This window comes from Ambystoma mexicanum, chromosome 2p (assembly GCF_040938575.1).
Source record: "Ambystoma mexicanum isolate Mex_15411 chromosome 2p, UKY_AmexF1_1, whole genome shotgun sequence".
NCBI lineage: Eukaryota > Metazoa > Chordata > Amphibia > Caudata > Ambystomatidae > Ambystoma > Ambystoma mexicanum.
In genome coordinates, this window is record NC_090923.1 from 1,380,197,209 (window position 1) to 1,380,221,733 (window position 24,525).

At 47.9% G+C, this 24,525-nt stretch overlaps 1 protein-coding gene across 1 annotated transcript in view; it reads right to left on the bottom strand.

Moving 5' to 3' along the window:
- LOC138567514 (UPF0764 protein C16orf89 homolog) overlaps positions 1 to 22,735 on the bottom strand; it is a 546,721-nt gene extending 523,986 nt beyond the window's left edge. The window contains exon 1 of the mRNA XM_069645784.1: positions 22,419 to 22,735. Coding sequence (XP_069501885.1) covers positions 22,419 to 22,590 — 172 coding nt within the window. The 5' untranslated portion in view covers positions 22,591 to 22,735. The remainder of the gene's footprint in view (positions 1 to 22,418) is intronic.
- Positions 22,736 to 24,525: the final 1,790 nt, after the last annotated feature.

A 24,525-nucleotide genomic window follows, 5' to 3' on the forward strand; every position in this document is an offset into this window, starting at 1 on the left:
AAAGTTTTGGAGAGGCAGGGAGGCTGTTCCAGAGGGAGGCCCCAGCCGAAGAAAGAGATCTACCACCAACTCGTTGCTTGGAGAATCGACTGACCCTGAGGGAGTTGGAGGCGGATGAAAGAAGAGCTTGAGAAGGAAGATATTTATGAAGAGAGTGTGGAATGTATTGAGGCCCCAGGCCCCAGAGGCCTTGTGGACAGTGCAGAGGGTTTTGATTGAACTTAACCCTCGCAGCCACTGGGAGCCAGTGCAGGGATTTCAGTCCTGGAGAGATACGATCCCTGGGCTTGAGGCCAAGAACAAGTCTCGCAGTCCTGTTTCAATGATTTGCAGAGGGCGGAGAGTAGAGGCAGGCAGATTTAGAAATAGGCTGTTGCAGTAGTCCAGCCTAGAGAGAACCAGAGCTCTGAAGAGAGTGAGTTTTTGGGGGAAGGAGAGGAAAGGTAGAATATCTATGAGGAGGTGCAGCTGGTAGTGTGACTTCTTAGAGACGTCAGAGTTTGAGGAGAGAAGGAGAGTGTGGAGTCGAAGGTGACCCCAAGGTTTTAGCCTCACAGGTGGGAGCAGGAAGGGGGCCAAGAGAGGCCGGCCAGAGAGTAACAGGAAAGGAGGGAGCAGGTGTGCTGATGAGGAGAATCTCAGTCTTACTGGCATTAAGGCAGAGATCATTGGCGGCACACCACTCCTGGCTAGCAGACATACAGTCAGAAATGAGAGAAGGAGAAGAAATGGCAGAAGGGAGCCTGAGAATGAGCTGAGTGTCATCCGCATAGCACTAAAGGTTGGGGCAGAGAGCGGCAATGTGGTGGGCAAGAAGTGCCATGTATTGGTTGAACAGCCAGGGAGAGAGGTTAGACCCCTGGGGAACACCACAGATAGAGAGAGGGAAAGAGGAGAGGAAAGACCCAAGTTGGACCCGGGAGGGTCGATCGGAGAGGAAAGAGGTCAACCAAGCAAAGGCCTGATCGGTGATACCCAGTTTATCACAGAGACAGTTGAGCAGGATGGCATGGTTGACCGTGTCAAAGGCAGAAGAGAGATCAAGTAAGAGGAGGACGCAGGGGGTATTGGAATCGAGGTTGGAGAGCAGGTCCTCACGGATGTTCAGGAGAGCAGTTTCCATGCTTCTGGTAGCTCTGAAGCCAGACTGATGGTTATGGAGACAACCAATAGATTCAGTGTGAAGATTAAGCTGGGATATGGCAGCTTTTTCAGGAGTTTGCCCAGGAAGGACTGATGGAGATCGGGCGATAGCTGGGCAGGAGGGGTCGGCTGAGGGTTTCTTAAGAATAAGGTGCACAGGGGAGTGCTTCAGGGGGGAAGGGAAGACTCCAGTGGTGAAGTAATGGTTGCAGAAATCAACCAGAGCAGGAGCCACGGTGTCAATGTGGTCTTTGATGGTTTTGGAGGAACAGGGGAGAACCTGTTTTGACAAGACTTTTGAAGTGGGAGAATGGAAAACCAGACTCCCGTCCTTCACCTCTCGCGCTTGGCCTAGAGGGTCGCGGCCCAGACACCCGCCACGAGAAGAGTTTGCCCATTTACCAGATGACCAAATACCCTGGTACAGAAACATACGGATGTGTCCATCTGCCTGCCCAACAGCCCGCACTGGCCATGCCGACACCTGCGGCACGGACCAACTAGACTGAAATCTACACATCGTTAGAGATGCCATGACGACCTAGATAACGGGAAGCACCGCTGAACTATTATACACGCTGAACATTTCCACACCAATCTACACGAAGAACATACTCAGTGCTCTGACGTAGGCGACAGGCTTATTCACGGACGTGCATCTTTATTATTTTTACATAGGCTTTCAGAATGCAGAAACGCAAGACGCACCATGAGCTCATTTATAACGCTTGCTCACGCTTCTCTTGAAACCCGTTACCATCATGAGAGATATAATGGAAACACGATACTGGCCATGAAACTGTATGCCACTATAACCTAAAGCATCCATGCACTAAATGGATTACTCGTGCACCAGGCCCAAGTAGGCCTCAAGCAAGAGTTCCCGTGGACATTAACAAAGCAAAAGTCAGGTTGCTGAGCCTGCAGAAAGAACCCAGTGGAGCAACCAGCCAAGGTCGTACTGTTGCAAACCCACAGTCAAGAAACAAATCTTCAAAGGCACGATGTTGCAACCTCGCACTCCACGTACCAATGTTAAAATCATATCTGCAAATTAAACCAGACATACAGTGGAAAAACAATATTAATTGTGCAGAATTATGCCTCAAACACGGTCCCTCCCCACGTGACCAAGCCGAACCTGACGAGATGCCAAAACCCAGGAGAGAAAAGGCGTCTGGGTACCTCGCTACGAGACGCAGGCCGACATACTTGAAAGGCTCAATGGACACCTGCTACAGTGGGAACGGTCAGTCTCCCACCTATGAATAAATCCTCACATTGCCTGCACGTACCCATACTGAAACACTGTTGCAACCACAGGTGCACCGTGTGCTGGGAACAACGGTGGTCCCAGGCTGGGGAGCTCACGGATGCACCAATCAGAACATGAGGTTCTTATCTCAGACGTCAGTAACGTTAGCCAATCCTCAGGGGTCTTCATGTAACAATTCTTATGTATCTAATTGTAGGGACAACCCAGATATACCACCTGACTACACCTTAACCACTAATATCATTCTCTATAGGCGTACTATACTAACCCCACCACTCGAGCAACCAATCAAGAGTGGCGATAGGTTCTTTTGGTAACTTTTTGGAATGACGCAAGTAGCGCGTCATAATGTAGTAAAAAGGGCCTGCGAGCCCCACTATTGTGTGTGTGTCAGGACGAACGCGTGCGCTCCTTGACCCATCCCTGCCGTTTGCATAATAAACGACAGAAGTTGCCTTGCTCCTTGTGTGTGCCTCATACTCTGTCTCGATCCGAGATATACACGGGAGGAGTTGGGGCCTCCCTGCCCGGAGGTCTGCGGACGGCCCGGCCGACCCCGGCAGAATTCCCCCCCGACAAGTTGGAGGCACTGCTGAGATCTGTTTAAGATCGACTTTTATTTTTTATTTTTCCAGGCACTCCCGTTGCGGGGAGGCCCGGCGGCGCGGCCCCCTCTGCCGTTGCCCCCTTCTGAGGACTACAGGACCATCGCGGAGCTGCGAGAGGACCGGACAGCGCAATCCGGATATTGGCCCTCGGGAGCCGGTTGAGAAGTATCCCGCCCGCGGTCGGCGAGTGTCCAGACGTGGTCCAGACGAGGGGAGGTGGCGAGCCGCTTGGAGGGGTGCACGCAGTCGAGCGGCCCTGCATCGAGGGAACTTGGTGAGCATGACACGCACAACAAGCAATGCGAAATTGTGAGGGAGGGGGCGGAAGTAAATAAGGGAGGAGGGAGGTATTGTAAAAAGGTGGGGTGAAGGTTTAATTGAGTGATGATAATGGAATGAATGGTAGTGAATTGAGTGCGAGAGAAGGCGGCTAACGTTACGCGAAAGAGGGGGGCAGGGCACGAGAACAACACGTGCAGACGCTCGCAACAAAAAGCTAACGTTACGCGAAAGAGGGGGGCGGGGCACGAAAACATCACGTGCAGCCGCTCGAAAGACACTGATTGGCCTAAATCGCGACTACGTGTGAGGGTGGGTGTGTGTGGTTTCCTACGATTTGACATTTATCATTCAATGAGTAGATGAGGTTCCCTATTGTTCGAGCAAGAAACTCGATAGGTAGATGAGGTTCCCTATTGTTCGAGCAAGAAACTCGATAGGTAGATGACGTTTCCCTGTGGGCGGTGGCTAGTTACGTAGTTGCCCAAAACGGAAGATAATTGGCTGGTTAAGCCCTCCTGTTGAGGGGCGTATCACACGCGAGGCGACGCAGCGTGCGCAGTCCGGTTATAGTATTGATGAGATTACCTTGTTCCAGGAGAGACAGGAAGACAGCTGTAGGGTTAGCGGGGTAGATTGCAAGTGTATTTTGAATTTAAAGAACATAACACGAATATACCAGTAGTTCGAAGAAATAGGTGACGTCACCAGTAGGGATTTAGTAAGATATCGTGAACACAAGAAGCTTTGGGTTTGACACTGGTGGGGAAGAGAAACATGATAAAGGAGCGGACACGGAGATAAACGATAAACGAGTGGATCAAAGAGGAGAAGGGGAAGGGGGCGTGGCTGCGCACGGAGAACGCCGGCCACGGCAAGTGTAAAGGTGGGAGGAGAACGGGGAAAAAGGACGACTGTGTAAGATCGTCGTAAGGGGTACGCAGCTGCAGGGGGCTGCGTGCGCTTCGGCCGCAGGGGGCCGTAGGGGAAGGAATATAATATAACATCATAAATATATTTGTTTTATAATTTTTTTTTTTTGTGATTATTATCATTGCATAATTTGTCAAAGGATTGTCGTAAGTCCCCACACTTGCGGGGCAAGGTAAGCAATAAAAGGTTGTATGTTGCAAACTGGTAGCAAGGGGAAGGGTAAGAAAGGGTGCGCTAGTATGTCATACGGGAGAGGGTTGGGAGGGTGGGGGAATACCCTCACTACCCCACTACAACATATATGCACCACACTGCCACCACATAGGGAGAAGTTAATTAAGTACAGCATAGAGTGGACCCAGGGGACGGACAACAAAATGTTGACACCATGGCCGCCTAATGGTAGCTTTGACCCATATGCCCAACATTCACTATTAAACCATCTGCACAATACATACAAGGGGAAGAAGTTGGCAAACCATGTGGAGGTGTTTAACTTATGGAGGATGTTCCAGGGGTCTAGACCAGGACCAAATGGAATGTTCACTATGGGGGAAACACCGGAAGAAAAGGAGATTAAGAAAGAAGGAACGGATGGGGAAAAGGAGAGTGAAGGAACAAAGAATATGGGGAATGAAAAATTGGGTGGAGGAAAGGTTGATAAATTAGCTGACATAAAACAGGAACCGAGCAATGAGATACCCTTAACACCGGGAGTGAAAACAGAGGGGGGAGGGTTGTACCCTTTAAGAGAATTAGGAGAAATAAAAGGACAGTTAAGGGCGGCTGAAGGATACTCAAACCCGGCATACAGCCCTCCACCATATGTGGCTCATGGAAAGATACCAATGGGGGACGGGAGGAGAGAAGAGCAGACTGTAGAGATAGGAAACGATGAGTGGGTAGCTGCACAGATATTGTTGAAATTACGAGGATCACTAACTGGAGAGGAAAGGGAGGCGGTAAAGAGAACAAACGAGGATAGTGAAAGAGAGAGTGAAATGAGGGGAGAGGAGCTGCTACGGCAGAAGGAAGAGATTTTGGAGGAAAGATTAGCTAAACTAAGGGATGAGCAGAATGAACTGATAAAACAACTTGAGGGGGAGGAAAGAGAGAGAGTGAGGAAAAGGAAAGAAGATAAGGACGAATTGGAAAAATTAAGGGAGCAAAGTGAGGAGAGAAAGAGGGAAGCTGTAAGGGTAAAAGCAGCAGCAGAAAGGGTATCAAGAGTAGTGATGAGGGAGAAGAAGAAGGAAGAAGAAGAAAATGAAAAGGAAATGGAAATATGGAGGAGGAGGATAATATCAGAGACAGCTAAAAAATATGAAGAGGGGAAGGTAATAGAGAGTATAGTAGAAAGAGAAAGGGTGAAATGGGAAAGGAGGAGAGAGGATGAAAGGATATTGGAAGAGATGAGCAACGAAGTAATGGAGGAATTAAAAAGGAAAAGAGAGGAAAATAGTAGGGAGATGGAGGAGAGGAGTGAAGGGGAGAGAGAGGAGAGTAAGAGGGAGAGTGAAAGATGGGGAGAAGTATATAAAAATAGAGAGGTAGCAACAACGTCAGCACTAAGGGGAACAGGTGGTAACAACGGAAAGGAAGAGGGAGACCTAATAGACTTAAAAACTGTAACAATAAAAGGAAAAAAGGCAGAGTGGGGGGCGCAATTTATGAATGATTTTTGTAGTGAGGATGGAAGGAAGAGTGAAAGGGAAAGCTTAGATAAGCTATACCTCACTAGAACAAACATAGATTCGCCATGGGTGAGTAGAAGATGGGAGGAGCTGGAGAGAAGTAAGGAGGAAGTGAAAAGAATGGGAGAAACACAAACTAACGAACACACGCCACCGACGCTCACCAACCAACACACGCCACCCACATCACCATCACGCTCTCTAACGCCACACCCCACATGTTCAACAACTGCACGCTCTCTGCACAGAATAAAGCTCGCACCCTTCATGGACGAAGTTACACCTTATGCATGTCGGCTTAGGGACCTCCCTAGTCGCAGGCAAGACAGGAAAACAGACGTGCCAATATTGAACACAGGAAAGGATGAAAAAAGGGGAAAGGAAGAAGAGGGAGGTAGGAGAAGAGGTAGTAAGGAAGGATTTGAAGTAGTAAAAGGAATGGGGGAAGAGGAGGGGTGTGAAGAGTTAACATCATGGAGCATAAAGGATGACACAAGACAGAATGTAATGCCACTGCTGGAGAGAGGAGGGGTTAGACCACAATATGTACCTTGGAAACATACGGATAAGGAAAACATAAAATGTAGGCTCCCATCATTAAGTGGAGGTGCGGGTAAATGGATATATGAAATGGAAAAACACACCGCAGGACAGAAACTAGCAGTGGGAGATGTTAAGGGCCTGTTAATATCAATATTAGGGGATAGAGCGGATGACATTTGGAAAAGAGCGGGATTCCATGGGGTAACAATAACAAACACATCGCATGATGGGGCACCATTTGCAAACTGCAGACATGCGCTATGGCAGGCACTAAGAGTGCAGTACCCAGACACATCAGACATAGGAGCCATTACTTCCCGTAAGATGGGTGAGAACGAGGATCCTGTTGATTATATCCAGGATATTCAAGAGAAGTGGCGCATGGAAACTAGAGAACAATGGGACAAAACACCAGCCATATTTTATCATATACTAGTACAAGGGCTCCCAGAAGGAGTTCAGAGACAATTAAAGAAAGTAGTGGGGATGGAAGCAAAACCATGGCCGGAAATACAACTGACTATAGTACATCACTGTAGAACATGGCAAGGAAAAATGAAACAAAAGGAAGAGGACAGGAAAACAGAAGAGGCCAAATTAATACAGAAAAAACTTACTAAATATACCATGGAAGGGGCGCTAATAACTGCGCCAACACCAATGGCCCAAAGCCCAACGCAAGTAGTGGCTGCACAAAATCCAGCTCAAATAGCGCCTCCACAAGAGGTAATAGAGCAAGTGCTGCCTCTGCAATCACACGCACAGAACATGGGAGGAGGGTACCCAATGCAAGGAGCTGGGTATTATAATTATAATAGAGGGAGAGGAGGGTTTATGAGGGGAAGAGGATACGGATATAATACCCAACAACAGGCTGGGGGACTCAGAAATAACTACCAGACAGGGCAACCAGTATACCAGGACAACACAGGGAACTTCCCATGGCAAAACAGGGAACCACCCGTGTGTTGGAGCTGCGGACTATTAGGACACATGTCACGTACATGCAGGGTCAGGCCAGGAACACCAGCATGGAACGAACAAGCACAACATAGGACATCACAAGAACAGCAGGGCATACAACCACAGCAGATGTCACCACAAGGGAGTGACCAACACTATTCCCTACCACAACAACAAATAAAACAATACCTGCCACAAGTAACTGGTGCAGCGTTAATACAACCACCACCACAACCTGAACGAACGCAATTGGGTGGGGTGACGGTGTTGGGGCACAACCCTTACACAGGGAATGGCCAGTCATTGTACCCCCAATAGGACAGCCCACAGACGGCCTTGGTGTGTCCCATCCTGTCAGTAACACCTAATAGTGCGGAGGAGCCACGCATAGAGGTAATGATAGGTGACAAAAAATTATCATTCCTTGTTGACACCGGGGCGACCCGGTCTTGCATAAGGGAAGGTAAGTTTAAGATGTCAGGCGAAGCCATGAACACACAAGGGTTTTCTGGGGCTAAAGGGTTGGTTCCATTTACTGATAACGTTCCGCTATCTATTGGAGATTACGATCTGTCAGTACCACTTTTGTATTATAGTGCCTCACCAGTAAACATACTGGGGAGGGACATAATGAACAGATTAAATATGACGATCTCCTTTACAGAGGATGGCATAATTTGCTCTACTCCAGGGATTAACATGCTTGCAGCACGACAGATTTTGCAAGCATACTGTGGACAGATAGCGATCAGGGCGGAGCCGGTAGACGGCGAGCTATTCCAGTACGGAACAGACATGGCATTTGCATGGATGCCAGGGATAGGAGGGAAAATATGGAGGAGACCAGCAGCCTATCTATTCCGACCAGAAACACCAGCTAATGAACTGGAAGGGAAGGTCATTGCAGTGGACATTGAGAGCATTATTGCAACAGCTGATTATGTTGCTGTGCACGCCCAAGATAAAGAAGGGAGAGCATGGAGGGCGGTGATAGCACTAGCAGAAGGATGTAGGCTGACCCAGGTGTCAGATGAAGAGTTGTTTTCAGAAGAAAAGGAGGAAAATGAAATGGTGTTCATGATGAGTGTAGAAATGTGGCTAACAGTGGCTCACAAACAAGTGGCACAGAAAATTGCAATGGCACTTGAGGCACCCGCTGGCACACCAGTCCCATTTTTTAAAGAAGATATGTCAAAGGTGCCAAAATCATTATGGACTATTAGCCCTTATGATGTAGGATGCATTAAAAGCATAGGGGGTGTAAAGATAAAATTAAAAAAGGGTGCCATACTACCAAGAGTGAAACAATACCCATTGTCAAGAGAGGCAGATGAGGGCATATACGAAACCATAACAGCCCTTATAAACAATGGCATATTGGTCCCCTCAGAATCCCCATGCAACACAGCTGTGTACCCGGTGCGCAAGGCTAAAGGAGGGTCTTGGCGGTTCATACAGGACCTCAGACCGTTGAACAACATAGTAGAAGCAGAGTATCCAGTAACAGCAAACCCGGCCACAATTTTGTGTGGCATTCCAGCAGAAGCATCACGGTTTACAGTGATTGACCTTAAAAATGCTTTTTTCTCAATACCATTACACCCAGACTCACAAGACTTGACAAGCTTCACTTACCGAAATAGGAAGTGGAAACATACCAGATTACCACAGGGATATTGTGAATCACCTTCAATTTTCAATAGGGTAATACAGATGGATTTGGGTAACGTTGAGTTGGAAAGCACAGTGTTACAGTATGTGGATGACATAATAATTTGCAGTACAAATGAAGATAAATGTAGAGAGGACTCATTAAAAATGTTGACGATATTGGCTGAAAAGGGGTACAAGGTAGACATGGAAAAGATACAATACTGTCAGGAACAGGTACTTTACATTGGCCAACTGATATCACAATATGGAAGAAGGATTGCACCACAAAGAGCACAGGCAATATCAGGCACTCCCGTGCCACAGACTGTAAGAGAACTGCAGCAATTTCTGGGACTGTGCAACTACTGTAGAGCATGGGTATTTGATTACAGCTCTTACATAGGACCCCTGCTTGAGGGTTTGAAGGAAGCAAATAAAGGGGAGAAAAAGTTGGGATGGACTATGGAAATGAAGGAGGCATTTGATGAATTAAAAGAAGCAATATCAACTGCTCCAGTACTAGCATCCCCAGACTATGAGCGACGATTTTTTATATTTTCACATTGCGACTCAGCAGTAATGAAAGCAGTATTGGCCCAAAAGACTAGCATGGGCTATAAACCAGTAGCATTTTACAGCGGTCACTTAGATCCAATAATGTTAGGACAATTCTCTTGCGAACAAGGTCTTGCTGCAGCTGCATTTGCAGTAGAAAAAGCATCATCAATAACTATGGGGTGTCCAACTACACTATTTGTAGAACATGCACTATTTGCGATATTGAATAAACCTAAGTCCACACTGACGACACAGAGGGCAACAGGTTATGAGATTATTTTGTCCAAAGCTGAACTGGCAATTGTTAGATGTAGCACGGTTAACCCTGCAAGGTTCCTAGCAGAAGTAATTGAAGAGGGAGATTACGCCCACGACTGCACCCAAGTAACTGAGATGTACTCATGTACTAGGAAAGTTGAAGAAAACGCACTAGAGGGAGGTGAGCTTTTGTTTATTGATGGGTCATCAACTATTGATCAAGGAGACGGGATAAGGAGGACTGGGGCAGCAGTAGTACAAATGATGGAAGCGCCAGTGTGTGTGGCTATTAAGTGTGTACAATTACCACAGCATTACTCTGCTCAAGCGGCGGAACTGGTTGCACTCATATTGGCACTAAAGGAAAGTTTTGATAAAAAAGTTACTATATATTCCGACAGTGCATATGTTACATCCACTGTCCACTCAGGGCTATCAAAGTGGAGAAGAAGAGGGTTTAGGAGAGCTGACGGCACTCCAGTACAACATGCCCTCTTGTTGGCTGAACTAATTGAAGTAATAAACGATCCCCAAGAACTAGCCCTAGTAAAATGCACAGCACACACCAATGGAGAAGACTATATATCAAAAGGAAATGCAGCAGCAGACGCACATGCAAAATATGCTGCATATTTTGGTGAGATATGGAACCCCACAGACTCACAGAGAGGGAGAGGGAGGGGAATAGCGAGGGAGATGTTAATAAAAGAAGGGTACACCCATCTCCCAGCCACCCAGATTATGGAGTTACAAGCGGCTGCACCAATGGCCGAAAAAGAAGTATGGGTGAAAAGAGGATGCACAATGTCACCAACCGACGCACTATGGCGCCAGGGTGGCACTGGGAAAGTTGTAATACCATTGGCATTGTTAAATACCGCCTTGAACCAATTACATCACCCTGCCCATACAGGCAAAGAAATAATAGCAGCACGAATTAGAGAAGATTGGTTCTGTCCCGAGTTAACATCCCATGTGTCAAATTTTATCAGCAATTGCCTTACATGTCAACAGTTCACGGCCGGTCATACTTTAAAGGTGATAAGAGGTACCATACCCCGACCAGAAGGACCTTTTCGGCACCTCCACATTGACTATGTTGATATGATCAACATTTGTCAAGGCAATAGATACATGATAGTAGTAGTATGCCCATTTTCTAGGTGGATCGAAGCAGGGCCCTGTTCACACCCTGATGCGTTTAGAGCAGCCAAATTTATAGTAAGGGAGGTATTCCCCAGGTGGGGAGTGTGCGAGGTGTTAAGATCAGACAACGGACCCCATTTCGCAAATGAAATGTTCCAGCATATCACATCCCTACTGAACATTAAACACAAATTTGCATGTGCGTACCACCCACAGGCCAATGGTGTATGTGAACGCCTGAATGGCCTATTGAAGGAGGCAATTGCTAAAATACAGCAAACAACAAAGAAAAGTTGGTTGTATTGCCTTCCGTTAGCACTGTTCGAACTTAGAAACAGGCCAGGGTCCGACCACCACCTCACCCCACACGAGGTGGTTACTGGACGCCAAATGCGCCTTCCCCTAACACCAACGTCAAGGGCATTCACCGACCAAGAAAGTTCTGCGAATGTGTTAGGTGATGAAATGTATCAATATGTGTCTTCTTTGATTACTAGCGTTGTGTTTGTGTCTCAACAGCTCGAGCGCACACGGGGCGGGTCCACCAGCAACCAAGAAATAGACGAAAATACAGAATTGGGAAAGGAGAACTTGTGCCAACTTGCCAAAGGTGACCACGTACTACTTCGAAATTTTAATAGAAGGTGGAACCAGCAGAGGTTCACTGGCCCCCATTTAGTAGAGGACGTATCAACAAGAGCAGTAAAACTAAAGGATAAGCGTGCGTGGAACCACCTGCATGATGTAAAAATCTACAAACTGCAGACCCGCCCCAGCGCCAACGACAGGTCCATTGGAAAAACGCCAACAACATCCCCGGCAGCGGAAGAAAACACAACCACAGACAACGACCCAATTGTCCCCTCGGAGAGAATAACGGACGAAGAAGGGGGTGATCCCCACACTGCCCACCCCATGGTCACACGTTCAAAGAGTAAAACTGCTCCCACCATCTGAGCAAACCCCCCCCCATTGACTACTAAATACAATTGTAATAAAAACTAAGGACTTCGCTTGCACCAATACACATGTAAACACGTGAATGTTCTCTTTTTCTCTCGCACATACAGGAGCTGCGTAATATTGTATTGTTAAGAAAAGTTATCTAACAAATTCAGTGTGCAGGCGTAGATGGTGCTGCCAGACGATAGTTACCCAGAAGAATTGTCACACCAATTTGTATACGAAATAAAAAGGCCAACATACTTAAAAAAGAAAAGGGTACGTGTATACTACACGGCCTTCCTCCTGGCCATAGAAAATTACATGCCCCACCTCCGCCCATACTTGCCGGTCTTGAGAGACCGATCACTTAGAGTAGCGTGGGAGCAACTCTTCACCTGGGCACTGAATGACTATTTGATAGGGAGAGCTTAATGAAACAAAACTAACATTTAATAACAAGCACTTTTTGAGAATTTTTAGGCGGGCAACTTTAACGTCGCAAGAATACGCTGCCAGGACTGCAGCAAGGTAAGAGCAAAAATGTCGGTGAGGTTAGCATATGTAATAAAAATAATAGGGATTTTTATGATCACCGGAGTTTTGGCTGCCTCTGTATGGCAGTACAGCTATGCTATGAGTTTTTTTGCTGCACCCAAACCTAATGTACCCCACCTCCCTGCTGCAACAGGTGTTACGTCAGGTGGTAACAGTAACAATGAACAAAAGCGAAATAAAGTTAAACGCAGCACATACTCAGACAATAAAGGTATTGATAATTATGTACAAGATTCAGCACACGTCACAAACAACATATGGTACCAGCACATGACCCGCATTGGTAAGCAGACAACTGAGGATAGCTGTTACGTTTGCTCATTAATACCATACGCCATGAGCGCTTCACGAACATTTGTTGCCACAGAAATAGATGAAAAAACAGCACAGTGCATAATATATTTGGCCCTGTTCCAAACGAAAGGAAGATTCCAAGGAACAGTAGTGCACATGACATGGAAAACACGAGACTCATACCCATATGAAAACAACTTCCTCAAGACCTATCTGAGTTATCACAAGACCAGTTTACATGCTGAAGCATTCAGATACATAACAAGTGGCCCTGAAAAAGGAGAAACAAAGAAGGTAACACTGCAGTATCTACCATGTGATTGGTACGCCACGGAAGTTCCGGGTAAACAAGGATGCTGGGAGAGGCCATTACTGACGATAACAGGAAAGGTGTTCCTGGGTACCAGCTGGGAGATAGGAGTGGTTGGCAGCAACATGGTAACAAAAGAAACTATCTCAACCATCGAGACACACAATCATCGATGTTGGACGACATGGATCAAGTACGTACCAATGCTCACGTGGGTAGAAGAAGATGAAGACCCGATAACTATATTACCATTGACTGCGCCCAAAGTATGTTACCAGCATAAAGGAGAGGTGGACGTGGGATATAACACCAATTGTGCAAGTGTGATGGAGTTACCTGAGGGGGGAGCGGGAACAGCAGTAATAATGGACCATTATTGGGCCTGCGGAGAAAAGGCATATCATACACTGCCTCCCCTGTGGAGTGGTGTGTGCACAATGGTACACGTCAATGTACCATCACTAGTGGTACCTAAGAAGCATGTCGATGTGGCGAAATTTCCGAAAATGGATGAAGGAGACAGGAGAAGAAAGAGATCTGCACCACTCCAGAAGGAGCAAGAAAACAGGACCAACAGCAATGATACTGTCCTAAACAGGAGAAAAAGACAAGGAGAGCCATTAACAGGAAATTATCTGTGGGGAAGGTCGGAAACGGAACTAACCTCAATACCGCCAGAACACAGACTATTCAGCAGAGCAGCAATGTTCTTCTCCTCAATAATACATCCGGGACTGCAGGCATACGCAAACGCAAAATGGCTGCAAATAACCAGATGGGAACTAATGATGACCATAAATTCGACAGTAAATGGGTTTAACGCAATTAAAGAGGAGCTGCGAGCTGTAAGGATGGTAGCACTACAGAACAGATATGTATTGGACCTTCTCACAGCAATGGAAGGAGGAGTTTGTGCAAAGATAGGACAATCATGCTGCACGTTCATACCTGCCAACGATGCCGACAATGGTACACTAACAGAAGCAGTTTCACAATTGGCCCAGATGCACTCCAAAATGATGGACGAAAGTAACGGCGTAAACAAGGATAAAAGCTGGTTTTCACTATTATGGTCATGGATGCCATCTTGGCTGTCAGATGGACTGAAAATAATAGTGGGATGTGCTATTTTGGCTGGAGCTGCACTGATAATAATTAGATTTTGGAAAGCCCGGAAGGCGCGCTCAACTGATGAGTTGCTGGAAATGGTGGGAATGCACCCCTTGATGCCAGCGGATGACGGCCAGCACACAGGTGTGATAATACACGAAAGGGAGAAGTTGCGCACCCAAATCATCGCCAATCATCTAGACCCACCATCAGTGAAGATCGAGAACCCAAGGAACCCTAGGAGCTACATAGGAAGATGGGTGTACTGTACTCCTGGAGGAACATGCGAATACATGTATTGGTCATTTGAAGATCACGTAAACCATTATGGACATCTCGGAGGGATAACCAAGATATGGAGAGTAAGAGGAGATAACGAGAAGGATATGTTTGTGGTCGACAAGTCGACCAGAGGGGGGACTGAAGTGGGAGAATGGAAAACCAGACTCCCGTCCTTCACCTCTCGCGCTTGGCCTAGAGGGTCGCGGCCCAGACACCCGCCACGAGAAGAGTTTGCCCATTTACCAGATGACCAAATACCCTGGTACAGAAACATACGGATGTGTCCATCTGCCTGCCCAACAGCCCGCACTGGCCATGCCGACACCTGCGGCACGGACCAACTAGACTGAAATCTACACATCGTTAGAGATGCCATGACGACCTAGATAACGGGAAGCACCGCTGAACTATTATACACGCTGAACATTTCCACACCAATCTACACGAAGAACATACTCAGTGCTCTGACGTAGGCGACAGGCTTATTCACGGACGTGCATCTTTATTATTTTTACATAGGCTTTCAGAATGCAGAAACGCAAGACGCACCATGAGCTCATTTATAACGCTTGCTCACGCTTCTCTTGAAACCCGTTACCATCATGAGAGATATAATGGAAACACGATACTGGCCATGAAACTGTATGCCACTATAACCTAAAGCATCCATGCACTAAATGGATTACTCGTGCACCAGGCCCAAGTAGGCCTCAAGCAAGAGTTCCCGTGGACATTAACAAAGCAAAAGTCAGGTTGCTGAGCCTGCAGAAAGAACCCAGTGGAGCAACCAGCCAAGGTCGTACTGTTGCAAACCCACAGTCAAGAAACAAATCTTCAAAGGCACGATGTTGCAACCTCGCACTCCACGTACCAATGTTAAAATCATATCTGCAAATTAAACCAGACATACAGTGGAAAAACAATATTAATTGTGCAGAATTATGCCTCAAACACGGTCCCTCCCCACGTGACCAAGCCGAACCTGACGAGATGCCAAAACCCAGGAGAGAAAAGGCGTCTGGGTACCTCGCTACGAGACGCAGGCCGACATACTTGAAAGGCTCAATGGACACCTGCTACAGTGGGAACGGTCAGTCTCCCACCTATGAATAAATCCTCACATTGCCTGCACGTACCCATACTGAAACACTGTTGCAACCACAGGTGCACCGTGTGCTGGGAACAACGGTGGTCCCAGGCTGGGGAGCTCACGGATGCACCAATCAGAACATGAGGTTCTTATCTCAGACGTCAGTAACGTTAGCCAATCCTCAGGGGTCTTCATGTAACAATTCTTATGTATCTAATTGTAGGGACAACCCAGATATACCACCTGACTACACCTTAACCACTAATATCATTCTCTATAGGCGTACTATACTAACCCCACCACTCGAGCAACCAATCAAGAGTGGCGATAGGTTCTTTTGGTAACTTTTTGGAATGACGCAAGTAGCGCGTCATAATGTAGTAAAAAGGGCCTGCGAGCCCCACTATTGTGTGTGTGTCAGGACGAACGCGTGCGCTCCTTGACCCATCCCTGCCGTTTGCATAATAAACGACAGAAGTTGCCTTGCTCCTTGTGTGTGCCTCATACTCTGTCTCGATCCGAGATATACACGGGAGGAGTTGGGGCCTCCCTGCCCGGAGGTCTGCGGACGGCCCGGCCGACCCCGGCAGAATTCCCCCCCGACACTTTCATAGATAAGATTTGTCTAGAAACCTGGTGTAGGGAGAACAGGGGAAAGGCAGAGAAGGAGGGAGGAGAGGTGACCAAAGAGGGGCCAGAGGAAGAGGGTGGAGGGTTAGAGGAAGAGAGAGTGAACAGGATGTCCTGAGTTTTAGAGATGAAATGGGAAGCCAGGGATGTGCAGAGGGCTTGGGAGGGGACAGGAGAGGTAGGGACTGCAACAGGATTGGCCAGCTCCTTGCAGATTTTAAAGAGTTTGGCTGAGTTGTTGGATGCCGCAGAGACGCGGGCGTGGATGTGGGCTCTCTTCTTGGTGCGAACAGTGAGCCGGTATTGCCTTTGGAGCAGGCAGCAGGCCAGTTTGTCAGAGGGTGTACCGGAAGCAGGCCATTTCCTCCCAGCCACCCTGCACTTGCGTTTAAGGGAGACGAGGTCTGAGTCGTACCATGAGTTGCACTTGGATTTGGGCTTCAAGCAGATCCTCATGACAAAAGTGGCGGCGAAAGTCTCAACTGACACACACTTCATGGGTCGGATAACCGAGAAGGTGGGTGGCAGTGCTGGAGTTGGCTTGGCCTAAGGGGAAGAGAGGGTGAGATGGGAGGAAAGGAGAATGTGATAACTCCAGGAGAAAGGAGTGGTGAGACTGATAGAAAGAGGAAAGTCTGAAGAGATCAGAACATCCAGAGTGTGCCCTGCAGAGTGTTAGGGAGAATTCTCTAAATGTGCTAATTTCCCTTACCTTTTGAGACCCCCCAGCAACTTTGCTGGATTTCTAGGATTTGATTTATTTTACCTGGGAAGAGTGTGAGCCTTTTTTCCCACTCTTCCATGTATTTTGAGTGTGTTTTACTTTTGTGTTCTTTGGTCATGGAGTTTTAAAATAACTCCAAAGGCATAACCTTTTTCTGTGTGTCACACAGCACCCTCAGTGCAGTGACACAGGATTGTCTTTCAGACTTCCCAAGGGATAAATACCTTCTCTAGGACTGACTACCGTCTCCCAGAGCATGTAAAGTTAAATTGGCTTTACTCGTCTTTTTAAATTTGCTGACCTAGCACACACTATCTTCCTCTAGAGTGCTGGATGGGTTGCCTAGCTTCCCCTTAGTCAAAACACTCATGTAACAGTCAAATGTTATATTGTCCTCCTTTAAATGGCTGGTGGCAGTGGTTTACATCAACTACCATGTTTTTTTCCCAACCGCTAACAACGGTAGCTAAAAATCGGGGCAGCCATGTTTTTCAATATGGCGCCCAAGACCTATCTGTAAAAACAGAATCCGGTCAACTTTTTTCACCATTTCATATAGGAAAAGTCCTTCTTGTGTTTGTCTTTGCGCGCCAAACCAGGTTTGGTCCCTTTGTTTGTGGCCTTTGGCGGGCTTCAGTGCTGAAGCCCACCTCTGGCACCTGAGTGTCTGGGGTGGACAGGATGTGAGGGAGGTGCCCGAAACTCCCTGTGCTTAGTCTCCTAGGAGACCTGAATGCACTCTGGCATGATTGGCTGGCTGACTGTCCGGCAAGGACAGCCACCCTGCTGTGTGAGTGACAGCCAGGCTGTAATGAATGGGCGAAAACGGTTTAAAAGCAGTTCTCTGGGACTTGGAAAGCAGAGTTGACCACTGGAACAAAAGAACCGAAGACGAGCTGAAGGAAGAGGACTGCTGCAACTCCTGGATGACCGGTGAAGCCCTTCTGAAGGTCCGAATTGCCTGAAATTCCAATTGACACATAAGCCCTTCAAGGTTAACTTCCCCCATTGAGTTTGGTGGGAACAACCAACTTGTGAGCCACCTGGACACCGTCCCCATCTGGTCGAATTTTCATCAGAGTGCTGTTGAAAACCGGATAGCCAGAGGGAAGGAAACCAGCTCGAGGACTTTAAGGCACTCACACCTCAAACCGACGTCTTTCTAAGCTTTTGGCCTCATCCCTGGGCAGTGCAGGAACCTCCCAACATCCTCCTTCTTGTCCCCACGACTGAAGCCCAGGAACAGCGAGACCTGCTCGGACTTCCAGGAACAACTGCCATCAGCTACAGCTTTTCTTCAATAACAAGGTACTGTGCAAACGTGGTCCGGACCTCTTGTCGGCCATCGAGAAAGTGCATGAAACTTTCCTCAACTTCGAATGCTTGTGCATCCCTAAACATTCGGCAAAATTTTCGCCTAGCCAAATTCTTCTAAACTCTGTGGCAAAGACTTTACCGTAACTACCAGAACTGTGCTATCCAATACAAAGACTCTGAACCATTGAATTTGGCCCAGGCCTATGAGATGAATTGCTGGTTGTAGTTACTCAAACCCTTTGCCCTGCCTATGAATGCATTTGTGCTGTTGATTTGAATGACCTTGTCTTTATACCCCTTTTTAAAGTATATGAAGTGCCATTTTGCTCCCACTTCAGTGGAGCTAAACTTGTTCATTTACTTGCCAGTTGTGTATTTGTGGTTTATAAGTGTGTGATATTGAGCTGCTCTTGCTAGTGTAATGTTTTCTAACTAACGGTGTAAATAAATGTATATTCTTATACCAAGAAACCTTGAGTAAGTGTATATTTGAATCACTGTATTAGTTGGTCCTTTGTGTAACTTGTTCTAATGCTCACTTAAACTCTTGAGTTAAGTCTGGCTGCTCAGCCATCGCTACCACTTTACTGTGTAGTACAGGCTTGTACCAAAGGTGAAATTATGCTTACACTTGTAGTCCTAATTGCATGTAGTGTTCCAAAAGGGTACTGCAGGTGATTCTGCCTAACATAGAGTGAGTCGGGCCAGAGGGGAGGATAGAGAGTGAGAGAGAGTTGCAGAGGTCGCAAAATAGTCCAGAGGAAGGACAGGAAGCATCCAGGTGGGTGTTAAAGTCTCGAAGAAGGCGGAGTTGAGTGGTCGAGACCATGAAGGAGGAGGAAAGGACCGCCCACTCACAGAGGAAGGAGGAGATCTGACCAGGTGGCTGTTAGATGCAGGCCACAGTAAGGGAATGGATAGGAGAGAGAAAGAGCCTGTAGACAAGGCATTTGAAAGAGGAGTGGGCCTTTGTGTGAATGATAGAGGCAGGAATCCACTCCGGGAAGATCAGGGCTACACCCCCTCTGGAACAGTTGGATCTGGGCGCAGAAAGGATCTTGTAGCCATCAGGGAGGAGAATGTCAAAGCTTGTGACAGAGCGGGCAGTGAGCCATGTCTCGGTGAGACCGAGGACATCGAGGTCAAGTTCTTCCAAGAGGAAGCAGATGTCAGAGGAGTGTTTGACAGCTGAGCGAGAGTTGAGAGTGGCAATATGGAGAAGGTTGCTGTCCTTGAAAGACTTGCAGGGAGTGGTACAAATCAGAGGTACGCCCTGCGGAGGTGTAGAAGAATCCCGAGGGGAGGAAGAAGAGGAAGGTGGAGAGGGCAAGGTAGCCTACGAGGAGACAGCGGGGGAGGCAAGGAAGCCGTGGCGGGAAGAGAGAGGACAGCAAGAGAAGTAAGGACATTGATGAAGCGCAGGAAGAGTTTATCAAAGAGGAGAAGGTTGGCCTGAGAGCCTTGGACCAAGACAGTACCATTCGGTTAAACATTAATGATGACCTTAGAGGAGGCGAAGGGGGCCAGGAGGGCCTCCCACTTGGTGCCACCATTAATGGGAGAAGAAGAGAAAGGAGAAAGTACAGAGACCATATGAAGAATCCATAGGTCTGTCAAGGGAACAACAGAAAGGATGTTGGTGAGGGTTTGCCTAGAGGCAGCACTGGTATAGGTGTCAGCGATAAGGAGGCCTCGGTTGGCGACCAGGATGTCCTTTTTAAACTTCTTCCTACTAGATTTAGTGAGGAGAGCAGGATAATCAATAGAGAAGCAGTTAGAAAAAGATAGGAGAAACAGGGAGCACCATAGAGTGGGTGGGGAGAGGAGAGAAGTCCAGGGGCGAGGGGAGAACACTAGGGAAGGACACAGGGAGGGGTGCAAGCAGACGAGACAAAGAGGGACCATATTAATATTATATTACTTATATTAATACATATTAAATATATTAATATATATAATATATATTATATATATTAATTAGATTCATATTAATGAGGGGTATAATGAGATGGTTGCATTACATTTTCAATGATGCTAAACTGCACATGGCTGGCAAATAGCTGTGAATGACTTTTCAAATGGAATTTTTGTCGTGTCTTTTAAAGGATGGACAATAAAGCTTCTTGTTGTTGGATCCTGTGAGGTCGAGTACCTGGGAGGTTAATATTTGGTGGCGGGCAAGGTAAATTATTGGTGGTGGATGATCTGCCATATTTAGCAGACGCTGCACCCACATTCTCCACTCTTCCCCGACTGCATTGCCCCGGTTCACCTCAGAGCTCTTAGTGAAAATAAACTACATTATTATGCAGCTTGCAGTGTTCCTTTCTCCCTACTACAGACTAGAAGAAAACAAACAAGATTATTAAACACAACCAAACATGGTGTTCCGAACTCCGGACACACACTGTAAACCCAAACATGCAGGTTGAAAAGTACCGTGTGAATTTCATTTGGGGCAGCGTGCGTCTGGTGGGGGTTCTTCCTCCTTAGCCCTATGGCACAGGTATGGCTAAAACCAGACCCCATGCCCAGAAGCCTATTGGGGAAATCCGCTGTATCCCTGAAGCCCATATGGCCAGGGTACTCAGTGCTTAATTTCTTAGGGTGTTTGCAGGGGCTGAGCCCTGGGACTTATGTCTGAGCACTGGATGGGGATACTCAGTGGGCACATGGAGAGCTGGTTATGCATGGCCCTTGCCCTTTTCCTTCTAGAACAGAGCCAGCATTGGGTGTACCAATTTACAGGTGCGTATGAGGGTGCCAATGCACTGAGTCTTAAAGGCAACCTGGCACATGATTGTGTGCGATCAGTGCCACACAGTCTCCACTTCCATTTGTGAGGCAAAGGGCCGGGTACCTGGCTCATAGACGCCAACAACAGGACAGTCACGGGCCAACATCACCCCTAAAGGAGCATGGCCAAGGAAAGTGCCCTGCCAATGAAGAGTGACTTTGCTGAGCGCTGGCCTATTGAAGAAGGTCTTACTGAGGTGTTTGACTTTACTATTGGAAGAATGCATATTTGCTCTATTTCTTCTGGTACAACTGTCACCATGTGCCACTAATAGTATAGGAGGGACTTGATGAGGAGGAGGATGGGCTTCAAGATGGTAAAATGTGCTTTCTCACTTCAAGGCACAGCTGTTACATATTATTGGCATTTCTAAACTGCACATCTGCATGAGTAGTGCCCCCGATGAGCCCGTGGGAGTTGCAGCTGCAACCCCAAATATGGTGAGCTTGTGGGGAGCAGCGCTGGGTGGGGGCAGCATTGAGCAGCAGATTGCCCCCCGGAAGTGGCACGGGCAAGCCAGAAAAAATGTGGGCCGTGGCACTTATTTCTTAACAAATTAAGAACTAATGATAATAATATTAATAATAATAATAATAACAATAAAATAATACAAATAGAACAAATAGAAGAGAGAATCTTTTACTTTCAATGTCCTTGTCTGCAGAACTAGTATGCACGGAATTCAGTCCCCGAATAGCCACTTTATCTGCGGTGCAGACATAGCAATAGCGCAGAAAGAGGGCACCGTCATCACACCTGTAGAAAGCACCCTGCCCCGCGAGCACGGTAGGGGCACTTATCCCCATTAAAATTGGTGCTCTGTGCTGCGAAAATGCGCAGTGCGTTACAGCGCATCCCAGTGAAGGGACTTGGTGCTGGGTATGTATTCTAGCTGAAACTACTTGTAAACCCCTCTCATATAAAGTCCAAAAAGCAGAATCACCTAAAAACAAGCGGCACTATCAGCGTCTTAAGGTCTGATTTACACAGACCTTTTCTATGGGACCTGTCAGTGCACAGCAGGCACAGAACTCGGCGAGCTGTCAAAGATGACATGTTTATGATACGCACTCTCTGTTCTTTGCAGAAAAGAGAACGCATAGTCTAAAAACTACAGGGGAGACTCCTGAGGATAGCTCAGGGGCAACGTGCTCGCCTTGGAAGCAAGACGACTCGGAGCACCACAGGGTCGGCGCTTACTAAGCGCGTTAGAAATAACCAATCATATTATATCATAAATAACCAATCATATCAAATATGGGAACAATTAATTAAATAACCTTGGAAGCCCCGCAAAGCGCGCGACGTACCTTTCAGGAATCGGTATCCCACAAGTCCATCTAAATTGAAGTCCTCGAAGGCTCTTGCCAGGTAGGATGTGGCGGCCTGTAGGCTGGAGATCAGGCCATCCCCGGGGCCCTCGCTCCCCGCCAGGACAGGGCTTAGGGACAGCAGTAAGATGGTTAGCATCGCTGGCGGCATGGCTGTCGGCAGGAGGTTCCGGGCTCACGAGTCACGCACCTGCAGTGAGTGCTCTGACTGTCAGCTGCTGTGTGTACACTGCCTGCACGGAGTCCTCGCCACGCACACGGATGTGACAGTGCGCCCTGATCTCTGCAAACACGATGACTCAGCAGGCGCCTTGACTCTCCTCAAAAGGGGAAACCGAACCCGTGCAGCAAAACCTCAGTTACACCTCAGGGGAGGCATGACGGTCCCCCTCAGCCCCCCTGTCCCGTGACATTTTGTACCCGTGCAGCAAAACCTCAGTTACACCTCAGGGGAGGCATGACTGTCCCCCTCAGCCCCCCTGTCCCGTGACATTTTGTATTTAAAAACGTCATCAGGGTTTCATGAGAAAGGGATGGTGAACACTAGCTGTGGTTGTCATCACATCTGACTGTGATGAGTGTGATCGATACAATTCGCTCGTTTACCAACCGATATAAGACAAATACACGTTAGTATAGCCAGGGGCGGACTGGGGTATACAATTGTCTCGGGCACCAATGAAAAAGTGGCCCACAGTTGCTAAAGGCAATTCATTCCTTTGGTGAGAGACTGTTTTGGCGCTTTGGTGACTTAAACCACCTAATCGCTAAAAAAAAAAATAGCACTAGAACTGTAAAAAAACAAGGAGAAAGGGGAGTTAGGGAGCAGTGTATGGTGTTGCCATGGCAGCTTGCCGAAGCCGGCGCTTCACCCTCTGGCTGACATCTGGTGACCTGCTGTTGTTGTGGCAGCTGTGCAGCTCCGTCCGAAGTGGGAGCAAAATTACTGCACTTTTTAATATGTTTTCTGGTATTTGTATGCACCAATACTTTTTTGCCTTAAACTCCAGTGCACTATGTTTAAGGCGGAGTGATCTCGTTTCGACCCAAAGCTGCAGCCTTTTACAGACTGGCTCTGATGCCGGCATGCCCGGGGTGCCATAAAGTTTATGGAGGTCTGCGGTATGCTCGTTTTGTCTGACTTTGCTGTTTTACCAGAGCTGCTTCTCGTGTCCTGCGCCATTTCCCCCGCTGCTATCAAAGCCAGGCTGACGCCACAGACCATCTTTGGGCTTGCTTTAGTCTTGCCAGAGAGGGGCGAGGAGGATGCCACCCTGGCTGGCAGGCATACTGCGCAACTGTGTTCTCTCTGTGCTGGTTGCCACAGAGAGTTCTCTAGGCAGTACTTTCCCTCCAACGCCCAAAGCTGTCTCTACACCCACCCCTACATTCCACTACTCTCGCTACACCCACCCCACCACCACTCTCTCTACCCGTACCAATCCCCCCACCACCACTCCCTCTACCCAAACCACCACTCTCTCTATCCCCACCCACCCCACCACCACCACTCACTCTAGCCAAACCAACCCTCCCCACCACCACTCTCTCTAGCCCCACCCACCGTACCACCACATTCTCTACCCCCACCCACCCACCGTACCACCACTCTCTCTACTCCCACCCACCCCCACTCTTTCTTCCTCACCCATGTCTCTCTACCCCCGTCAGCCCAACCACCCCTCACGCCCCATACCCCCACCAACCCACCAATGCTACCAGTGCTCTCTCTACCACTACCAACCCACCCACACTACCATCACTCTGTACCCCACCCTACCACCACTCTCTACCCCCACCCACCCTACCACCACTCTCTCTACCCAACTCACCCACCCTACCACCACTCTCTCTACCCCACCCACCCTACCAACACTGTCTACACCGCTACCCACCTACCCTACTACCACTCTCTCAACCCCCACCCACCCTACAACCACCCTTTCTACCCCACCCACCGTACCACCACCACTCTCTACCACAAACAACCCACCTCCCACTCTCTCTACCCCCACCCACCAACCCACTCCCCACTCTACCCTCACCAAACAACTCACCCCCACTCTCTTTACCCCACCCACCCTAC